At 34.5% G+C, this 23235-nt stretch overlaps 1 protein-coding gene across 3 annotated transcripts in view; it reads right to left on the bottom strand.

Annotated features, from left to right (window-relative positions):
- The window catches only part of LOC114339209 (glutamate receptor ionotropic, kainate 1-like), a 154479-nt gene extending 133066 nt beyond the window's left edge, over positions 1 to 21413 (bottom strand). The window contains exon 1 of one of the 3 annotated variants that reach the window (XM_050645518.1): positions 21252 to 21413. In XM_050645518.1, coding sequence (XP_050501475.1) covers positions 21252 to 21315 — 64 coding nt within the window. In that variant the 5' untranslated portion in view covers positions 21316 to 21413. Of the gene's footprint in view, positions 1 to 8316; positions 8486 to 21251 lie in introns of those variants that run through there. The other 2 variants (XM_050645519.1, XM_050645517.1) reach the window with 2 other exon arrangements.
- Between the last annotated feature and the right edge of the window lie 1822 nt (positions 21414 to 23235).

The raw sequence follows: 23235 nt of genomic DNA, 5'->3' as shown, positions 1-23235 counted from the left end.
TATATAATAAAGAAAGTACTAGCATAGGAGGCTGAACACTCAGTAACCTGCAATACGCAGGTCACCCACTTCTACTAGCAGCGAATTCACTCGAAATGGTTACTATTACCGAACGACTAAGCTGAAAAGGCGGGTTGACACAATCTACGCGTACTTGATCCAAGTCTGCTTGGACGCTACGCGCGCAACACTTGGAAGATACTGTAATCGTGTCACATATTCTTCCAAGTACACTTATATCAACAGGTTCTACCCAAGTTAACTAGAACGCTGGCCAACTTCCTTGGATTCAAGTAGTGTCAATGTGTAAAATTAAAATGGCGTCGTTGTCGGAAAATCGAAAACGAGATATAAATAGAAAAAGAAAAGGGTCTGAAAGGAAGAGCTTTAGATTCATGGAGCTATACCAAGCTGAGGAAGCATTATGAAATGTCTAGATAAAGGAATATAAAAATAAAGATATTAGAAATTATGTGGCCCTGCAACGAATAAAAATGCACATGCATATTCCTGGTCCCACTGAAAACGATGTATTAAAAGAAATTAATGCCACGAGAACTACGTATAAACACATTTGCAATAGTTATCTGACATCCATTTATCGGTGACAACCACCTTGGTTCAAGTATACTTGTACAAATGCACTTGGTCCAAATTGAAATCCAAGTATGTTTGGATCGTGTCAATCCACTTTAATCAAATAATTCGGAATCAATGGGAAAGTCCCAGTAGCTGGCTGTATACCATAATTAAAAATCATACAGAACAAGTAAAAACTTCGTTTGTATAATGCTATAAAAAGTTTATAGAAAAACTATTAAAAAGTCATCCAAAAGGATTTGCAAACCTTTTCAATTTAGATCAGATCATCTTCAGTGCCTAGAACGAAGTATTTCCACGTTAGAATGAACACAAAAGGTTAAAATTATACCTAGTTAAAGAAAAAATGTGGAATATACTTACGTTCTGCTTAGTACATGAAACTAGCAACCTTGTAGAATAGGTGACATCGAGAAATATGATTTACATTTTTAAAAATTGATGTTAGTGGCGACTCTAAGTCGATGTTAGGTGATAAAATTTTAAGAGTGCTCAAAGGGCAACATGGTTCAATGCTCGATGATAACGTGTGGTACTTGCCAGTTAGATGGACACAGACCAACAAGAATATAGGAGATGACAATCTATTTATCAAACTGAAGCAGTGTTGCCGATCGCATTTCTCTAGATTATCCGATGATCGCTCGAAAAATATCCGATTTGTCACGAAAAGGTACGCTAGGTCAAAAATTATTCTGTTATTAAAATCAATGTTGCCAATGTTATTCTTTTAGTCCCTTTAACAACCATCAAATAACAAAATCCGTTGTTCGTACGCCAATCAGTTAATTGTAATCAATTATCATTATGATAATTAACATAATTGATTAATTAATTAATTATTAATTATCAATTAACGTAACAATTATTAACATAATTGATTAATTAATCAATTAATCTCATAATTGTAATAAATTATGTTTTCAGCAACCCAATCAAAGTTGATATTGACAGTAATTAAATATTTGATAATGATCAGTTGATTCCATTTCTGATTAGCGTTCGAACAACTGGTCCTTTAATCTACTGGATTCTCTATTTCACAGTTTAAAAATTTTCGTTTATAGATGAAAATCTCGTATCCTAGTTGATTATTGCCTAATTCATGTATGTAAATACTATTTACTCACAATCGGTTAGTAATTTATGGATTTCTAAATTTGAAGTAATCAGGAAGCGACTTATTACATACTTTACTTTCCCAGCTAGCCGGGAAAGTACTTTCCCAGCTAGCATCTGTCACTTTTCTACCTGCAAATGTCAATGTCATTTTTGATTAAAAGATGGTTTAGAAAGAATAGAATCTCTAATACCTCTCCCTGCTTTTTTCAGGAATTATTCCTTCAGTAGCTCTCTCTGCAGCTACCGGCAGTTCTGGTGGCGTACATTCAAATTCACTATCAGACATTTTTGTAAAATAAACACAATTTGATTATATGTACAATTAATGGCGTCGTGTATCGCCTAAATGTCAGATTCAACAAACTTGTTTTGTTACCTAGCAACGATCTCACAGGTTACTTAAAATAATTCATCTTATCACATAATGAAAATGGATACAGATATTTGAAATGAAATTATTATTGGTAGATTGTGAGTATTAGAAATCCATAAACTACTAACCGATTGTGAGTAAAATAGTATACAAACCTCGCGGGAACTCATTCTAGCCTCGCGTCTGTAGTTTACCTCGGTGCTTCGCACCTCGGTAAACTACCTTGCCGCTCGGCTGAAATAGAGTACTTTCCCGCTAGGTATGTAATATACTATAACTTACTATTATTATATTATTCGTATTTTGTATTATAGTAAGTGTTAAATTCTAAATAAATAAATAAATCTAAATATTTCATTATTTGGATCGTTATATTAATTTATTTTAATTATTTAAGTAAAAAAAAACCATTTTAAATATTATTTTATTAAAACATATTAACTACCTAAAACTAGGTACTGGAAAAATAAATAATCAATAAATCAATACAGAATAAACTACAGCTACATTAACAGCATAGGCGCAAAATTTCTGGTCAATGCTTTAAAACGCATTATTTTTTTCGAGTCCTGAGAAAGCTAATAAGTATTATTTAAAAATTTAAACGCAGAATGAAAGATTACATTATTACCGAGGGCCAAAAGTCCCTAAAGATTTCTATAATTTTTATTCTAATATGTTACAGCGGTAAAAGGAAAAGAGAATATTAAGTGTGATTTTTAATTTCAAATATCCCACTCAAAAGAAACATTTTGTTTATTCTAAGGGACTTTCAGCCCTCGGTAATAATGTAATCTTTTATTCTGCTTCAAATTTTTCAAAAATATTTATTAGTTTTCTCAGGATTCGAAAAAAATAAATACGTTTAAAGATTATTTGTCCGAAATTTTGCGCCTACGCTCTTTTAACAACTAACGATTTATTACAACTAAAAAAATAGAGATGTATTTGACAGTCTTGTAGTTATTAAGGTATCAAAGTTATTATCCATAATACCCGTGGTGCGTTCAACGTTAATGCCCGACTAAATAATTTTTATAGGCCAAAAATTTGAAGGATTTTTGAGTTAATTAGTAGATATCTAGATATTACTAGTTTCAAATAAGTAGATTTTTCTACAACCACTATTCCAAATGCATTTTTCTGCACAATTTAATGTTAACAAACTTAATATTTTCTCATAGCATAACTGACAGTAGTGTGCAGAAAAGTGACGTTTCTGTGCCGGCAAGTTCTTTTCTGCATAGTACCATTACATTCCTCAAAAAAATCATAAATATAATTAGGTAAGTATAACATGTTTTGATGAAATGGTTTTTTTTAAGATATTAGATTTGATAGAACTTTACAAAAAAGAACTAGATTTAACTACATCTCATGTCCGAGAAACCTGGAAACGTTTACTTAAGCACTGCACTACATAAAATGAAAATAAAACTAAATCGTGCGTGAATTAGCTTTCATAAGTTTAAAGACTAAAAACTAAAAACTCGTAAATAACATCGGAGGGCAGACGGTTTTTGAAATTTGAATTGGATTAGTATGCCTTAAGTGGATGCACTTGTGCATTTAAATTCTAAACAAAAGAATCGGCACATGTCCCTTTTGTCAAAAGATGAAAAGTATCGGATGTCACTAACATTCATCCAGTATAGGCTATTTATAAAAATTGGGGTGGAACCAAACAAAATTAATGTGTTGTTGGTGTTGGGAATATATGGATGAGGAAATTTTAGTCGATGGTAGATACACTGAAAAATAGCCGCAAATATCCGATTTATTTAAAGATACGAAGAAGATACGACAACTCTTAAAAAGGTACGCAAATCGGAAAATTATCCGCCGATTGGCAACACTGGACTGAAGTGACATGATAAGACAGGTAGTCAATTTTTAGTTATGAATTTAAATTCAAATTATCAGTTAAGCTGAATGGATGTTAATAACTGTATTAAAGTGGAATTTAAATTATAATGAAATTAGTTTCTATTGTAAAAGTCTAAAAGATAACTCTCTGTTACAGAAAGAACTGTTGTTATTGTTATGTTAATAAAAATGTTATTCATAGTAAAATCAAAGACATCATTGATGACAGTTTAATAAAGAAGAAGAAAGTTTAATTTAGTTTTGAAATAGAAAGAGAACTGAAAAAACTTGAATGTAGACAACTAATGGAAGGAAAATACCAGAAAACTAGTAATATTGTAAAAAGGTTGTAAAAATAGTAATGTTGGTTGCCTATGATTATGGTTGTAATGGGTAACAGAGAAAGAGAAAATTGATAAATTCAGCTGAATATTATTTGAATTAGTTAACTAACAATTTGAAATCTACAGATGGTACTGCAGAAAACAGGCTGAAATGGGTTCTTTCACCCATTCCAGAATAACTGGAACCATAGAAATAATGGCAGTATACGAAAAGGTGGAAGGCTGAAGACTAAATGTAAGATTTACAACACGATGGGTAGACCAAATGAAGACTGGTGGAAAAATTCCAATATGAAGCAGTCCTTCTGGAACAGAATCGAAGCCAATGGAGACTGGATAGAGCAAGCTAGCAATATTTTAGAGCAGGGGTGGGCAAAAGCCGGCCTGCCAAATCCGGCCCTTTTGCTTACTTTATGCGGCCCGTTGGAAAATCCCGCAAGCATTTTTTTTAATCTCTTGTGTGATTTTGTTGAAATCTATAGAAATAGTTTTCATAGTGTTCATATAAATAATGAAATATATAAATAACATAGGTATTATAATTTCGAGCAGCTCTAACCATATCCCTACTTTAAAAGAACTTAAAAGACAGCAGAAAACTTGGCGAAAAACTTGAATCAACAACAAAATATTTTTACCAAAGTAATATCGGGAAATCTACCACAAAAGCAAGTTATGTTATTGCATACAAAATTGCTAAGTTCTATAAACCGTTTAATGAAGCAGAATTCGTAAAGCAGTGCATGGTAGAAGACTAGGAGATATGTTGTCCTCAAAAGAAACATATTTTTGAAAATATAAGCCTTTCGAGAAGAACAATAGTATTTTAGGAAATTTACTTGACCAGCTAAAAACAAAAATTGCTGATTTTACATATATATTGTTCTCTTTAGATGAGTCCTGTGATATTGGTGACAAAGTCAATTATTAATATGCATTCGAGGCATTAACAAGAAATTTGAAATTAGCAAGGACGTTGTTAGTGTGCATCCTATTAAAGATACAACTACCAGTGAAGACTTCTTTATCGCTGTTGAAGAGTGTTCAGTTAAAGTAAATTTAACTTGGAACAAAATAGTAAGCATTTTACTACGGATTTTTGTCCTAGCTGAACAGGGAAAAATGCGGGCTTACTAAAAGGAACGAGCGAAGAAGTAAAAGAGTTGCAGCCAGAATAATATATATGTATTATTTTTACACTATATCGAATCCTGAAGATATCTTATACCGACCACATTACTAATGAGGGTGTTTTGCTGAGAATGAAAAAAGAAAAAGAGCTGTTAATCAAAATAAAAACAGCCAAAATCGAATACCTCGGTCACATCATGAGGAACAGTGAGAGATATGGACTGCTGCAACTGGTCTTGCAGGGAAAAGTAGAGGGAAAGCGAGGACCAGGAAGGCGAAGGATTTCCTGGCTGAAAAATCTACGAACGTGGTTCAACACAACCACTACAAATCTTTTCAGAGCAGCAGTGTGCAAAGTGCAGATTGCCATGAAGGTCGCCAACATCCGAAACGGATAGGCACTACAAGAAGAAGAATTTTTACACTGCATTGTGACAACAGTTGTGAATTTTATCCTGGGACCTGCCTAATATCATGGACAGTTTGTTGAATTTTTGAGAGAAATTGAAAGTGACTTTACGAAATTCCTTATTACACTGAAGTGAGATGGCTTAGCATCGATAAAGTTTTGGACAGGTTTCAATATTAATTTGATTGATAAAATAGTCTTCTTGTCAATAAAAGAAAAACTACATAATTTTCCTGAATTGCAAAATGAGACATGGCTAAACGATTTCTCATTTTCTGTAGATACCTATCGTAAAATATTTTAATGAACTAAATAATCTACAAGGAAAGAACCAGTTTGCTTTAAATATGCACTCAAACGTCAAACCATTTATGCCAAAACTAAATTTATTTGCTGAAACCTTTAATAAGAAATTACTTATGCCTGGTTGCACCAACAGATCTTAAGCTGCAGCTTAGCTAAGCTCTACTTATAGATAGGGCCTCCTTGAGTATCACTTACGTTGCACCATAATTTTAGATTCTTACCTTCTTCTTTTGCCCTTTAATTCGTCCAATTTTGAACATAGGCTTCCCCCAGTTTCCTCCATTCGCTTCTGTTTTGTGCTTTCAATATTTTGTCTGTCAATTTTACTCCTAACATTGCTCTCTCCACAGCTCTTTGTGTCTTCATTATTTTATCCATGTATGCCTTGGTCAAGGTCCATGTTTGGCATGCGTATGTGTGAATTGGGAGTATGCTCTGGTCAATCACTCTTGTTTTTAAGTATTGTTGTATTTTTTTATTATTTAGGACCAATTTGTAATTTTCCAAATCCTGCCCAGGCTAATCTGACCCTTCTTTTTACCTCCGCTGTTTGGTTTTCCTTATTTATTTTTATCATCTGTCCCAAATATATGTAATCATTAACCGCTTCTATTTTGGTGTCGTTTCGTATTACGTTTCTATTATGTGTGTTTGTCATTGTTTTTGTTTTGGCAAAATTCATTTTTAGACCTATTTGTTCGGATTCATTTGCTAGTTTGGTTAGCATGGTTTGTAGTTCTTCAAAACTTGATTCTATGACTACTACATCATCTGCATATCTTAGGTGGTTTAGTTTCTTTCCATTTATGTTTATTCCCATGTTTGTCCATTCCATTGTTTTGAAAACATCAGTGCTAATGTAAATAGTTTAGGAGAAATAACATCTCCCTGTCGCACTCCTCTGTTAATTGGTATGGGTTTTGTGGTTTCTTCCAATTGTACTGTCATTGTTGCTTTCTTATAATATATTATGTAGGAGCATTCTGTATCTGGAATCTATTCTACAGTTATTTGTAGCTTTTTCTATTGCCCACATTTCCACGATTATTACCTTATTATCAGTTATATCTGTTATTATATTATGGTATTCTTATTGTAATATATTATAATTATATTATATTAATTCTTATGATATTCTCGACTTAAGCCTAAGATCTGTTGGCGCAACCGGGCATAAATCATTTTCCCCTCATTACAAACACGACGAGAATAATTGAAAAGTACTGATTTTCTTAAATATAGTGCAATAATCAGCTGCACCAACTCGTACTTATCATTTCTAAGTAGTATGTGCTCCAAATTAATATGTTGTCTGTCTCCTTTTATGATAGTCAAAAGTTCTCTTCCCATTCTGTGCAACACCATTTCGTTCGCAATATTATCGGTCAATGGTATTTTCAAAATTCTCCTAAAGCATCTCAAAATCTACCAGCTTTCTCATTTAGTCAACATTAACAGGGCAAGTTTAGGCACCATAAAAAAGAATAGAGTGGATATAACATTTTACCATCTGATATCGGATTTGTAGATTGAGTCTTTGGTTATTCAAAAGTTTCCTCATATTCAAAAAGACTGCTCTTAATTGCTCTATTCATAAACGAATCTCTGATTTTGGAATCTCCGTAATCCAGACTCCTAAGTATTTAATTTTGTGCACCTGTTCAATGTCTCCATTTTTTATCTGGATTTTTGTTATGACTAAATAATGTGATTGACCATATTTATTTAAAAATTACGTGACATATTTTTTACTGGGTACAAATTGTTCGCATGTACACCCAAGTAAGACAACTATCTATTATTAACAATCAAATTTCTTTGTCTAAATGCTTTACGATGATATTTATAGTATTTTTGCCAAAAACGTTTCTTGGGCAGAAAAAAACTCCACCAAAAACGCGGTACACGGTAACACGGTATAGTCCTCTGGCCGGGAAGACAATTTGAAATTTCATTTTGGCCCGCGCTTAAAAGTATTTGCCCACCCCTGTTTTAGAGTGTCATCGCATCTTGACAAGGAATGAGGAAGAAAATAATTAATGTTATAGTGCTAAAAGAAACTACAATGTGTTAGTAGCAAACAAGGACTAAATGATAATTTGCGGAAGAAAAGACTTCCTATTGTTAAAAATTATGAACTATAGTAATAGAGTTTTTCTTCTTACCTATAGGAACATCTTCACTTAAAACATAAGGCAACGCACAAATTAAAAACAACTCAAAAAACATTACAACTTTACTGTTAAAACATATAAAACACAGTAGGGATCTGACGCATATTATTCCTAGTTAGACAGCCAACCGGCTTGTATCTTACTTTGAGCCCTTACCTAACGAAATTTGGCACAAGCAGCGCGTATTAGCTAAAATTATTTTAATTTTTTCGTCTGCATCCGATTTATAAATATCTGCTCATTACTGAATGTGTTTCAAGATCAATTGTAGGAAAGTAATACGAAGAATTGACGACAGGTGCTTGATGATTATTTAATACACTAGTACACGAGATTAATTTTATAAAAAAACAGCAACTAACAGGCCAGGTTTTCGTACAAAGTATTCCAGTCATATAAATAATAGATGGTAGACCAGGCAATGTATCGCCCGCTCTGTGCATCTAGGTGTAACGCCAAGATCTCTAATCAGCCCTAAACTAAACATCCATCCTTGGATATAGGCCTCCTCTTCCTTCTTCCATGCCTCTCTATCTTGGGCAATTTGCATCCATTTTGACCCAGTGTGCTTCTTCAGGTCATCTGACCATCGCATTTGTGGCCTTCCACTTTTTCATTTGTGGTTCCACGGTCTCCAATATATAATCGTCTTAGTCCAGCTTTCATCCTTCTGCCGTAGGGTGTGTCCGGCGAACTTCCATTTAAGCTTTGCTACTTGAGTTGAGATATCTTTAACTTTAGTTTTGTTACGGATCCATTCGTTTCTTTTCCTGTCTGATAGCTTCATGTTCAGTATTTGTCTTTCCATGGATCTTTCTGTTTTTGCTATTTTTTCTATATTTTCTTTTGTAAACGTCCATGTCTGAGAGCCATATATTAGAACAGGGAGTATACATTGATTGAAGACTCTTGTTTTTAGATATTGCGGGTATTTTCTGTTTTTTAGAATATAAGACAATTTTCCGAATTATGCCCAGGCCAATCTTATTTTTCTCTTTATTTCTTCGGTCTGATTTTCTTTATATATTCTAATGATTTGTCCTAGATATATGTACTCTTTTACTTGTTCTATTCTTGTTTGTGCCACTGTAATTATTAGTTCTTCTTGTTGATTGGTCATGGTTTCTGTTTTACTGTAATTCATCTTCAGTCCTATCTTTGTCGATTCTCTGTCTAGTTCTTCCATCATTCTTTGTAGTTCTTCACTTGTTTCTGTTATTAATACAATATCATCAGCATATCGTAAGTGATTCAGATATTGCCCGTTTATGTTTATACCCAAGCTATCCTAGTATAGTTGTTTGACCACATCTTCTAGAGCTTGGTTGAATAACTTGGGCGAGATGGTATCTCCTTGTCTTACTCCTCGGTTTATTTTAATAGGCTCCGTTTGTTTCATTAGCTTATTTTATTTATTTATTTATTTATTTATTTATTTATTGAAATATACATCCACCAGGTATAAACCCATAAAGGTGTACATAAGAAAACTACATACATTGACTGAACACTTGATGACAAAATATAAAATAAAATAAAGAATAACCAAAAATGTTTCTGTTGTGAATACACATACACAATAATAAACAAAGACCTTAATAAAGAAAAATAACATGGCATCAATTCGATAAGCTATTGCGTATTTCGCGTTTAAAGATGTTAAAACTAAGAAAAAAAATGTCCACAGATCTTAAGTTATTGACACTTCTGCACATACTTTTTATCGGACAATAGAAATTATGTTGCGAATTAGGCACCGAAATATGAAAAGTTACACCTGAACGTGACACAGCTCGTGGTACATTAAAGTCTACAAGGCTAAGCAAAACATCGCTATTAATTAGGCAATTGACAATTTTGAAGATGAATATTAGGCCGTTTATTTCACGCTGCTTACGCAGTGAATGGAATCCAAACTCAGAAAGGAGTAAATTATAGCTATAGCCTCTAACCGGATATCTGTTATATTTTTTGAGGTAACAATATCTTAAGAATCTTTTTTGAACAGATTCAAGATTAGAGACAAGTTCTGCATGATTATGATTCCATACCACGCTGCAGTAATTAAGTTTACTACTAACTAGTCCAAAATATAAACTACGCAAAGCTTCCACAGACGTTACATCTCTGCAGCTTCTAGTAATATATCCTAAAGATTTGGTTGCTTTAGAGACCACGGTATTAATATGAGTTGAGAATGTTAATTTACTGTCAAATATAACACCAAGATCTTTAAACTCTGAGGTAGAAGACAGTAAAATGTTGTTGACCTTATAATCGAAATGTATGTTATTGATCTTTCGGGTATAGGACATTACTTTACATTTCTTTATATTTAAGGATAGTTGATTATCGAAACACCATTCATTAATGGCAGAGATATCCTGTTGAAGTTTAACGCAGTCGGAAATATGGTTAATTTTGCGAAATATTTTCATATCGTCCGCGTACAACAGTGTTTCAGAGTCTACGATGGAGCAGATATCATTAACAAAAAGGAGAAATAATAAGGGACCCAGATTTGACCCCTGAGGTACTCCAGACGTGGCAACAAAACGAAAAGATCGAAAGCCTTGATATTCTACGAACAAACTCCTATCAGTTAAATATGATTTCAGTAATATTTGAAAGTTATTGGAAATTCCAAACTGATCTAATTTTGTTAGCAATTTATTGTGTGAGACTCGGTCAAATGCTTTACTGAAATCAGTGTATATGACGTCCACCTGTTGTCTTGAATCTAAAGCTGACGAAACATATTCTGTAAATATACAAAGATTTGTTGCCGTACTCCGAGCTTTCACAAAACCATGTTGACTGCTGGTAATCAAACAACGCACATGAGCATACAAGTAATCTGTCAAGATAATTTCGAACAATTTAGAGAATGCTGATATAAGAGCGATAGGTCGATAGTTAGATATATCAGAGTTTGAACCTGATTTAAAAATAGGACAAACTCTTGTATTTTTCCACGCAGCTGGAAATGTTGTTGTCTTAAGAATGAGGTTAAAAATTACAACAAGTGGTTCTATGAATGACTCGACGTGACATTTAAGTATCGAAACAGGAAAATTATCAGGACCGCAGGAAAATTTATTTTTTAATTTCTTTGCACCTTCTATAATATCGTTACTGGTAATTTTACCGATATTAAAGTAAGAACTTGGATTATAATTAAAATAAGATGTAACAGAAGGAGAGCTATTACTATCAGAAATATAAACACTCTTAAAAAAGTTTGCAAATGCGTTTACTATATCTTGACTCGTGGTAAACTTATCACTACCGTATTTCATCAGACCAGGTATCCGTGATTTATTATTTTTGGCATTAACAAAGTTCCAAAATTGTCTCGCATCTGACTTAAAAGAATTTTGGGATCTTTCAATAAATTTTTTATATTCTAGTTGTATTTCTAATTTAATAGTTCTCCTGAGATCTTTAGCTCGTTGGAGGTAAAAACAATATTTACTTCGTCTATACATTCTCAGATAATGATGTTTACGTTTAACTTTGGCGATTATTTCAGATGTAAACCATGCTGGATATTTTTGAGATCTAGTTGAACTAAGTGGAACACATTTATTTATAATTTCTTGGAGAGACAAACTAAACGAATCTACAGCAGAATCTACATCTGAAAAATGTTTTAAATGACTCCAGTCCATTTCGGTTAAAAGTTTATTAAATTTATTTACGTTATATTTTCTAAAATTAAGACGTTTCTGATTCGGAACAAAATATGTTTTATTAGTTGTTGTTGCCTTATTATATATTATATTTGTAATGAAGTCGGTATATCTGTAGTCTATTCTGCTGTTTTGTAGTGAATTCTTTACTGCCCAGTGTTCCACACTATCAAATGCTTTTTTGAAGTCAATAAACGCCATGTACAGTAGGATATGATATTCGTTAGCTTTTTCGATTAATATCTTCATCGTTAAAAGGTGGTCACTTGTACCGAAGTTTTTTCTAAACCTGGCTTGTTCTCTTGCCTGGTATCCATCTAATTTAGTTGTTAATCTGTTTGTTAATATCTTAGTTAATAGTTTGTACATCACATTTAGTAAAGTTATGTGTCTGTAATTCTTTAGATCCTTTTATCTCCTTTCTTAAATAGTAACATTGTTACTGAGTCTTGTTGTAGCATTCATACGAGTAAGACCTGTGCCAAGTATAATTAAAATCTAGTTTACCTTATCAGTAGTAATTAGTGTATTTGATTTCGATTTAATAGTGTATTTTAAAAAGTGATTTCTGGACAAAATTTGTACGTATTGCTTTCTTTATATTATTAAACCATTATAAATTGTATTTAATTTATAAAAAGTGCATACCAGCGGCTGGTTTCACCAGTTTGCTGGTTCTTGCTGACCATCCAGCATAATGGCTTTGAATGCAATTCTGATACCAGAACCATTTAAAGAAAAAATATAACACGAAGCTATTGTCTGTATCTGCATGACAAGTACAAACATACACAGTAATCCTACAGTTTCTACCTCAACCATGGCCCTTCAAAGTGCTACAAATACTCAAGCTACTACATCAATTTCGTACGTAAACGCTGCAAAATCTTCGCCGAAACCACCATCCCTACCCAAAAAAGAGCAAGCCATAGTCCTTCACGCAGAAGAAAACCTTAAACTTCTAGATTACGTTAAAGCTATTGGTGATGTCATCGGACCAAAAAATATTTCCTTTGCTTCCAGAATCTCCAATAATAGAATCTGCATATATCTAGCCAACCCAAATCTCGTTGATCAACTTCTGAAGTCCCACCCAACTATCCAAATCGGATCCCTAATTTTAAGTATTAGGAAACTTGTCTCCCCGACAAAAAGAATATTAATCTCGAATATCTCTCCTTATATTCCCCACCAACTTGCAGAAAATGCAATCAAGAGTCTTGGTCTTCAAATAGCCTCCCCAGTGTCTTTCCTTAGAGCAGGAATTCCAGGTGATGAATATTCCCACATCCTCAGTTTCCGCCGCCAAGTGTATGTCTTTTCACCCTCTGATAATTTCGAGCTTCACACCTCCTTATTAATTTCATTTGAAGGCAATGATAATAGAATTTTTCTTTCAACGGACAAGATGGAATGTTTCGTATGCAAACAGGCTGGACACGTTGCGTCAAATTGCCCCAATACTTCATCTGACAATGTGTTATCACAAAATTCTACTCTTTCTCATGACCCAACTCCCACTACCGAATCAACGCCACAGCAACAGCATACACAACTTGTGACAGACAATGTGTTATCTCAAAACTCTACTATCTCTTATGACCTATCCACCACCACCGAATCTACGCCACAGCAACAGAACACACAACTTTTCTCCCATACTGAATCACATCAAGCTGAAGACGGTGATCCAAACAACATAAATATTCAAAAACCTTCTTCAATTTCTTCTACTCCTCAAACCCTACTGCCAACTTCTGAAGCGAGCAAAATAATTCCCACCGAAGAGAACATTCCCACTAAAAATCCATGTGAAAAAACCTCTGAAGTAATGGATCAACAAGCTTCACTCGGAATCATAGGAGAATCATCCAGTACATCTGTGAAAAGAAGTATTGACGAAACGTTATCCCCTCCCATCGAAAATCTGAATACTAATAATCCAACGTTTGCTCTCCCTCAAACACCACGTAAAACCAACATCCAAAAGCCCAAAAAACCTAAACGCACAGCACCTACTCCTGACGCACTTAAATTTTTCATGAATAAAAATTCCACAACACTCCCATTAAACTATGATCAGCTAATAATGCTAATTGAAAATACCCAAGGTAACAATTCACCTATAGAAATTATCCAGGAATACACAACCGATCTCCCCGGTTTAATAAACCTATTAACCATATCTTACCCATACCTATCAGACAAAACTACGAAACATCGCTTCACCCGACTTAAAAATAAATTGAATCACTATCTAGGTAAAGATATCACTGACAGTGAATTATCTTCCTCCGATGCCTAATTTTCAACTCTATATTACAGTGGAATATTGATGGACTGTTCCATCGTTTACCCATGCTTCAAATCATCCAATCAGAATACTGTCCAGAAATAATTTGCCTACAAGAAACTAACCTTAGTCCAAACACAAGTTACAATTCTAAGCAGTTCAATTGTTTTAGAAATGACAGAAAAAGTAATAGTAATTATTCTTCTGGTGGGGTTGCCACTTTGGTAAAAAAATCATACGTAGCAAGCCTATTTCCTGTAAAAACCAACCTCGAAGCAGTAGTAATAAAACTTTCAGCACCCTCTACACTCTACATTTGTAACATTTACCTACCATCAAGTACAATATTAACTTTTGACGATATAAATAACCTTATCGAACAAATTCCAACTCCTCGTATCATACTTGGTGACTTCAATGCTCACAATAGCATTTGGGGGTCTGTACGTACTGATACCAGAGGTAAATTACTGGAAAAGTTAATGTCTGACTTACAGCTTAACTTACTCAATAATGGGACTCCTACACGTTTTAATATTCAGACTGGAGATTCATCCGCAATTGACCTAAGTCTTTGTGACCCAGCGTTGTCACCTCAGCTCTTATGGGAAGTCTTATCACACACATATAGTAGCGACCATCATCCCATTCTTATAAGAAATCTCTCTAGGCAACAATCGCCTTATGAGTTTCTACCCAAATGGAAAACAGAGTCGGCAAACTGGACAGAATTTAAAAACTACATCGATAAAGCTATGCAGAACTTTATTGTAAAAAGTAACGTCAATAGTACTCTAGATGACTTCAATAATATCATTATACAAAGTGCAGAACAGTTTATAGGTAAAACTAAAGCGCCAAAAAAGCATTTACCCGTACCATGGTGGAATCGTGACTGTAGCGAAGCAATCCGGGCAAGTAAAAAAGCTTTCAACAGGTACAAAAAACATAAAAATATAGAGAACAAAATAGAGTACAAAAGACTTAAGTCCAAAACTCAACTATTAATTAAACAGGCCAAAAAAGCCAGTTGGATGAAATATGTTTCCAATATAAACAGTTCTACGCCAATAAGTGAAGTTTGGAAAAAAATACGCAAAATTTCCGGTTTCCACCAATCACCCTCAATATCCAGTCTGAAAGTAAATAACCAAATCATTACATCACCAACAGAAATTTCCAATATATTGGCACTGAATTATAAAAAAATATCTTCCAATGAAATCTTCGACCCCACTTTTCTTGAAAACAAAATACAACTCGAAAATTATAATACATTTCCATACGAAATTAGCCACAATCCTCTAAATCTCCCGCTAACATTTCATGAACTAAATGACTCACTTATAAATTTGAAGGATTCTAGTCCTGGCCCAGATGATATACCATCTATTTTTCTGAAACAGCTTCCAAATTCAGCCATAATCGTAATGCTACAGATATTCAACATCATATGGCAGCAACACCAGTACCCCACACTTTGGACTAAGGCTATTGTGCTTCCATTTCTTAAACCTCAAAGTCCCCGTCTATCTCCCGAGTCCTACAGGCCTATAAGCTTGACATGCTCTATGGGAAAATTACTAGAAAAAATTGTCAATGCACGGCTCACATGGACACTTGAAAAGTCAAATCTACTGATACCTGAACAAAATGGTTTTAGACAAAACCGATCAGGCATAGATAATATTCTAGACTTAGAAGCGATATTCAGGAAACTCTAGCAATTCGACAACATTGTATAGCAATATTTTTTGATTTAAAGAAAGCATTCAACACGTGCTGGAGGTATAATATTTTGAAAAGACTGCACTCATGGAATATCCGAGGTAATTGTCTAGAATTTATTAAAAACTTTTTACGGTACAGAACATTTCGAGTAAGGGTTCAAAATTCATATTCAGAGGAATATATTGAAGAAAATGGGACTCCTCAAGGATCAGTAATTAGCCCAACACTATTCTTAATCGCTATAAATGATATAATTAAAAATTTGCAAAAACCTCTGAAAGCTCGCATTTATGCAGATGATTTAGTAGTTTACATCAAAGGCAAAAACCCCTCTCTAATGTCGAAATCATTACAAAATTTTCTACACCAACTAGAAGAATGGTCCCATGGCACGGGATTTAAATTTTCGGTTTCCAAAACAGTGGGCATGGTATTCACCAATAAACACGCTTTCAGCACACCAATACTGAAATTTTATAACTCAACTATCATGTTTAAAACAGACGTAAAATTTATGGGAATGTGGTTGGATCAAAAACTGACTTGGAAAAAACATATAAATCAACTAGTCGCATCTTGCAATAAAAGATTAAATTTATTAAGAACATTATCCAACAGGGACTGGGGCTCTGATTATGATACCCTAATTAGCCTATATAAAGCCTTAATTAGATCTAAAATAGACTATGGCTCCATTGCGTACATATCTGCGTCCGAAACAACACTAAAACCCTTAGATAGTATACACAATGCAGCATTAAGACTTTCCTCGGGAGCATTTAGATCGACGCCGGTAGAGAGTTTATATAGTGAAACCGGAGAACCTTCTTTATTCCACCGTCGCATTTATTTAACATTAACTCATGCAACTTCTATAGCTTCAAATCCAAACAGACCTCTTTTTGATAATACATTCAATAATAAATATACGTCTCAAAATAGACATATTTCACACAAACCTTTCTATGAGAGAATTCGATTTTATCTAAGATATTTAGAAGTAAACTTTCCAGATATATTCCTAATAAATTTGGACCATCCCCCTCCTTGGAAAACTGATACCCCCCAAATAAATTATAATCTTACTGCATTTAGTAAGCACTCAACAAATCCAGCTGTTTTTAAAAATAACCTTAATTCAATCATAGCCAAACATGGAGATAATTGCTACAAGATATACACAGATGCATCAAAATGTAATACAGGAGTAGGTGCTGCATATGTAACCCCTAACAACCAATATCATTTTAGACTTCCCAAATATTTCAGTATTTTTTCTGCTGAACTTTATGCAATACTCAAAGCCCTTGAACATGTCAAAAAAAACAAAATACCAAAATGCTTGATTCTAAGTGATTCACTCGGTACTTTACAAACTTTAAATCATGTGTATCCTAAAAACCCCCTAGAGAAAATGGTAAAATCTGAACTAGAAGAGGCTCAAGAAAATTCCAGACGCATTACCTTCATATGGATCCAATCTCATATTGGTATCGATGGAAACGAAGCAGCAGATCAGTGCGCCCGTAAAGTGTCGGAAAGTGTCGAAACAGAGGTAACGGAGTGTCGAAATCTCGCGAGTGACATAAAATCGTACTTTAGAAATCTAATCACGTGTAAATGGAACCAAGAATGGAAATATTCACAGACATCTTTAAGAACAATCAAGGATAATGTTTACCCGCGGCTATCGAGAATACGAGCCCGAAAACTTCAAACTGTTATCACACGTCTGCGTATAGGTCACACAAGATACACGCACTCTCACCTGTTTACAAGAGACGATCCCCCTAAATGTGAAATTTGTGACGAAATAAATAATGTAAAACATTTTTTAATTGACTGTCCACTTTTTGCAAATGAACGAATAGATTCAATATTCCTAACAACATCAACAAACTTTTAGGCACAGATGGTTACTATGACAATATCGCAAACTATTTAAAATGTATAGGGCTATATTATAGAATCTAAATTACTGGAAGTTATACCTACACTGTATTCTTAATTTAAGATACATACTGTAATTATAGATAATAATATCGATAATTATTTAAAACTCATAGAATTATATTATAGATTGTAAGTTATTGGAACTGTACTCCTACACTGTATTCCCGCTAATCACCTCTTGGTGGATGCGGTAAATTTTCAATAAAAAAAAAAAAAAAAAAAAAAAAAAAAAAAACATTGTTACTGCTTCGTTCCAAGTGTTGGGTATTTGTTTTGTCATTAAAATTTTATTCATATGTATGTACAAAAAGTCTCTAGTTGTTTTCCCACCATTTTTTAGCATTTCTACAGTTATCTCGTCTTTGTGTGTGTGTGTGTGTGTGTGTGTGTGTGTGTGTGTGTGTGTGTGTGTGTGTGTGTGTGTGTGTGTGTGTGTGTGTGTGTGTGTGTGTGTGTGTGTGTGTGTGTGTGTGTGTGTGTGTGTGTGTGTGTGTGTGTGTGTGTGTGTGTGTGTGTGTGTGTGTGTGTGTGTGTGTGTGTGTGTGTGTGTGTGTGTGTGTGTGTGTGTGTGTGTGTGTGTGTGTGTGTGTGTGTGTGTGTGTGTGTGTGTGTGTGTGTGTGTGTGTGTGTGTGTGTGTGTGTGTGTGTGTGTGTGTGTGTGTGTGTGTGTGTGTGTGTGTGTGTGTGTGTGTGTGTGTGTGTGTGTGTGTGTGTGTGTGTGTGTGTGTGTGTGTGTGTGTGTGTGTGTGTGTGTGTGTGTGTGTGTGTGTGTGTGTGTGTGTGTGTGTGTGTGTGTGTGTGTGTGTGTGTGTGTGTGTGTGTGTGTGTGTGTGTGTGTGTGTGTGTGTGTGTGTGTGTGTGTGTGTGTGTGTGTGTGTGTGTGTGTGTGTGTGTGTGTGTGTGTGTGTGTGTGTGTGTGTGTGTGTGTGTGTGTGTGTGTGTGTGTGTGTGTGTGTGTGTGTGTGTGTGTGTGTGTGTGTGTGTGTGTGTGTGTGTGTGTGTGTGTGTGTGTGTGTGTGTGTGTGTGTGTGTGTGTGTGTGTGTGTGTGTGTGTGTGTGTGTGTGTGTGTGTGTGTGTGTGTGTGTGTGTGTGTGTGTGTGTGTGTGTGTGTGTGTGTGTGTGTGTGTGTGTGTGTGTGTGTGTGTGTGTGTGTGTGTGTGTGTGTGTGTGTGTGTGTGTGTGTGTGTGTGTGTGTGTGTGTGTGTGTGTGTGTGTGTGTGTGTGTGTGTGTGTGTGTGTGTGTGTGTGTGTGTGTGTGTGTGTGTGTGTGTGTGTGTGTGTGTGTGTGTGTGTGTGTGTGTGTGTGTGTGTGTGTGTGTGTGTGTGTGTGTGTGTGTGTGTGTGTGTGTGTGTGTGTGTGTGTGTGTGTGTGTGTGTGTGTGTGTGTGTGTGTGTGTGTGTGTGTGTGTGTGTGTGTGTGTGTGTGTGTGTGTGTGTGTGTGTGTGTGTGTGTGTGTGTTTGTGTGTGTGTGTGTGTGTGTGTGTGTGTGTGTGTGTGTGTGTGTGTGTGTGTGTGTGTGTGTGTGTGTCTCTGGTCAATCACTCTTGTTTTTAAGTATTGTTGTATTTTTTTATTCTTTAGGACCAATTTTAATTTTCCAAATCCTGCCCAGGCTAATCTGACCCTTCTTTTTACCTCCGCTGTTTGGTTTTCCTTATTTATTTTTATCATCTGTCCCAAATATATATAATCATTAACCGCTTCTATTTTGGTGTCGTTTCGTATTACGTTTCTATTATGTGTGTTTGTCATTGTTTTTGTTTTGGCAAAATTCATTTTTAGACCTATTTGTTCGGATTCATTTGCTAGTTTGGTTAGCATGGTTTGTAGTTCTTCAAAACTTGATTCTATGACTACTACATCATCTGCATATCTTAGGTGGTTTAGTTTCTTTCCATTTATGTTTATTCCCATGTCTGTCCATTCCATTGTTTTGAAAACATCAGTGCTAATGTAAATAGTTTAGGAGAAATAACATCTCCCTGTCGCACTCCTCTGTTAATTGGTATGGGTTTTGTGGTTTCTTCCACTTCCAATTGTACTGTCATTGTTGCTTTCTTATAATATATTATGTAGGAGCATTCTGTATCTGGAATCTATTCTACAGTTATTTGTAGCTTTTTCTATTGCCCACATTTCCACGATTATTACCTTATTATCAGTTATATCTGTTATTATATTATGGTATTCTTATTGTAATATATTATAATTATATTATATTAATTCTTATGATATTCTCGACTTAAGCCTAAGATCTGTTGGCGCAACCGGGCATAAATCATTTTCCCCTCATTACAAACACGACGAGAATAATTGAAAAGTACTGATTTTCTTAAATATAGTGCAATAATCAGCTGCACCAACTCGTACTAAGTAGTATGTGCTCCAAATTAATATGTTGTCTGTCTCCTTTTATGATAGTCAAAAGTTCTCTTCCCATTCTGTGCAACACCATTTCGTTCGCAATATTATCGGTCAATGGTATTTTCAAAATTCTCCTAAAGCATCTCAAAATCTACCAGCTTTCTCATTTAGTCAACATTAACAGGGCAAGCTTAGGCACCATAAAAAAGAATAGAGTGGATATAACATTTTACCATCTGATATCGGATTTGTAGATTGAGTCTTTGGTTAGTCAAAAGTTTCCTCATATTCAAAAAGACTGCTCTTAATTGCTCTATTCATAAACGAATCTCTGATTTTGGAATCTCCGTAATCCAGACTCCTAAGTATTTAATTTTGTGCACTTGTTCAATGTCTCCATTTTTTATCTGGATTTTTGTTATGACTAAATAATTTGATTGACCATATTTATTTAAAAATTACGTGACATATTTTTTACTGGGTACAAATTGTTCGCATGTACACCCAAGTAAGACAACTATCTATTATTAACAATCAAATTTCTTTGTCTAAATGCTTTACAATGATATTTATAGTATTTTTGCCAAAAACGTTTCTTGGGCAGAAAAAAACTCCACCAAAAACGCGGTACACGGTAACACGGTATAGTCCTCTGGCCGGGAAGACAATTTGAAATTTCATTTTGGCCCGCGCTTAAAAGTATTTGCCCACCCCTGTTTTAGAGTGTCGTCGCATCTTGACAAGGAATGAGGAAGAAAATAATTAATGTTATAGTGCTAAAAGAAACTACAATGTGTTAGTAGCAAACAAGGACTAAATGATAATTTGCGGAAGAAAAGACTTCCTATTGTTAAAAATTATGAACTATAGTTATAGAGTTTTTCTTCTTACCTATAGGAACATCTTCACTTAAAACATAAGGCAACGCACAAATTAAAAACAACTCAAAAAACATTACAACTTTACTGTTAAAACATATAAAACACAGTAGGGATCTGACGCATATTATTCCTAGTTAGACAGCCAACCGGCTTGTATCTTACTTTGAGCCCTTACCTAACGAAATTTGGCACAAGCAGCGCGCATTAGCTAAAATTATTTTAATTTTTTCGTCTGCATCCGATTTATAAATATCTGCTCATTACTGAATGTGTTTCAAGATCAATTGTAGGAAAGTAATACGAAGAATTGACGACAGGTGCTTGATGATTATTTAATACACTAGTACACGAGATTAATTTTATAAAAAAACAGCAACTAACAGGCCAGGTTTTCGTACAAAGTATTCCAGTCATATTAATAATAGATGGTAGACCAGGCAATGTATCGCCCGCTCTGTGCATCTAGGTGTAACGCCAAGATCTCTAATCAGCCCTAAACTAAACATCCATCCTTGGATATAGGCCTCCTCTTCCTTCTTCCATGCCTCTCTATCTTGGGCAATTTGCATCCATTTTGACCCAGTGTGCTTCTTCAGGTCATCTGACCATCGCATTTGTGGCCTTCCACTTTTTCATTTGTGGTTCCACGGTCTCCAATATATAATCGTCTTAGTCCAGCTTTCATCCTTCTGCCGTAGGGTGTGTCCGGCGAACTTCCATTTAAGCTTTGCTACTTGAGTTGAGACATCTTTAACTTTAGTTTTGTTACGGATCCATTCGTTTCTTTTCCTGTCTGATAGCTTCATGTTCAGTATTTGTCTTTCCATGGATCTTTCTGTTTTTGCTATTTTTTCTATATTTTCTTTTGTAAACGTCCATGTCTGAGAGCCATATATTAGAACAGGGAGTATACATTGATTGAAGACTCTTGTTTTTAGATATTGCGGGTATTTTCTGTTTTTTAGAATATAAGACAATTTTCCGAATTATGCCCAGGCCAATCTTATTTTTCTCTTTATTTCTTCGGTCTGATTTTCTTTATATATTCTAGTGATTTGTCCTAGATATATGTACTCTTTTACTTGTTCTATTCTTGTTTGTGCCACTGTAATTATTAGTTCTTCTTGTTGATTGGTCATGGTTTCTGTTTTACTGTAATTCATCTTCAGTCCTATCTTTGTCGATTGTCTGTCTAGTTCTTCCATCATTCTTTGTAGTTCTTCACTTGTTTCTGTTATTAATACAATATCATCAGCATATCGTAAGTGATTCAGATATTGCCCGTTTATGTTTATACCCAAGCTATCCTAGTATAGTTGTTTGACCACATCTTCTAGAGCTTGGTTGAATAACTTGGGCGAGATGGTATCTCCTTGTCTTACTCCTCGGTTTATTTTAATAGGCTCCGTTTGTTTCATTAGCTTATTAGTTGTTGTTGCCTTATTATATCGTCGCCTTAGTACTATAACTTGATAACTCCAAAATTGACGTTTTTGAGATAACTAGTTCACAAGATGTATTTTATTTGCCTCCATATTGTGTAAAAACTTGATAGCTCACTTCAAACGGGTTAAGTATTTATTTATGATTTACGAAAGTTGATAAAACTCAAATGCCACTAATATTCAGTGCTAAAACTTGACAAGATAAGTTATCAAGCTATTATTTAATCGAAATAATCGTGAATACGACATACACTGAATGCTATAACTAGATAACTCGAGTTATCTGGTTTTAGCAAGTGTTTCTCTGAAACCATTGAACTTACCACATAATTGCTATCTGTTTATTCGGTTCATTTTAATGCAAGAATTCGAGAATTGTTAGCAGATCTGGCAACCCCCATGGCAGAGGGCTAATTTTCAACAAAATAATGTTTAAAATATTAGTTGTGTTAAAAAGTTCACTTATATGCGACTTAGCACAACATGCGACATTACCAAATGTTAACATTATGGTAGTGCTAAAAGTTGATAACTTTAATTTTTCATGTT

Source organism: Diabrotica virgifera, chromosome 3 (genome assembly GCF_917563875.1).
Source record: "Diabrotica virgifera virgifera chromosome 3, PGI_DIABVI_V3a".
Classification (NCBI taxonomy): Eukaryota; Metazoa; Arthropoda; class Insecta; order Coleoptera; family Chrysomelidae; genus Diabrotica; species Diabrotica virgifera.
This window is presented reverse-complemented; position numbering and strand designations above follow the sequence as displayed.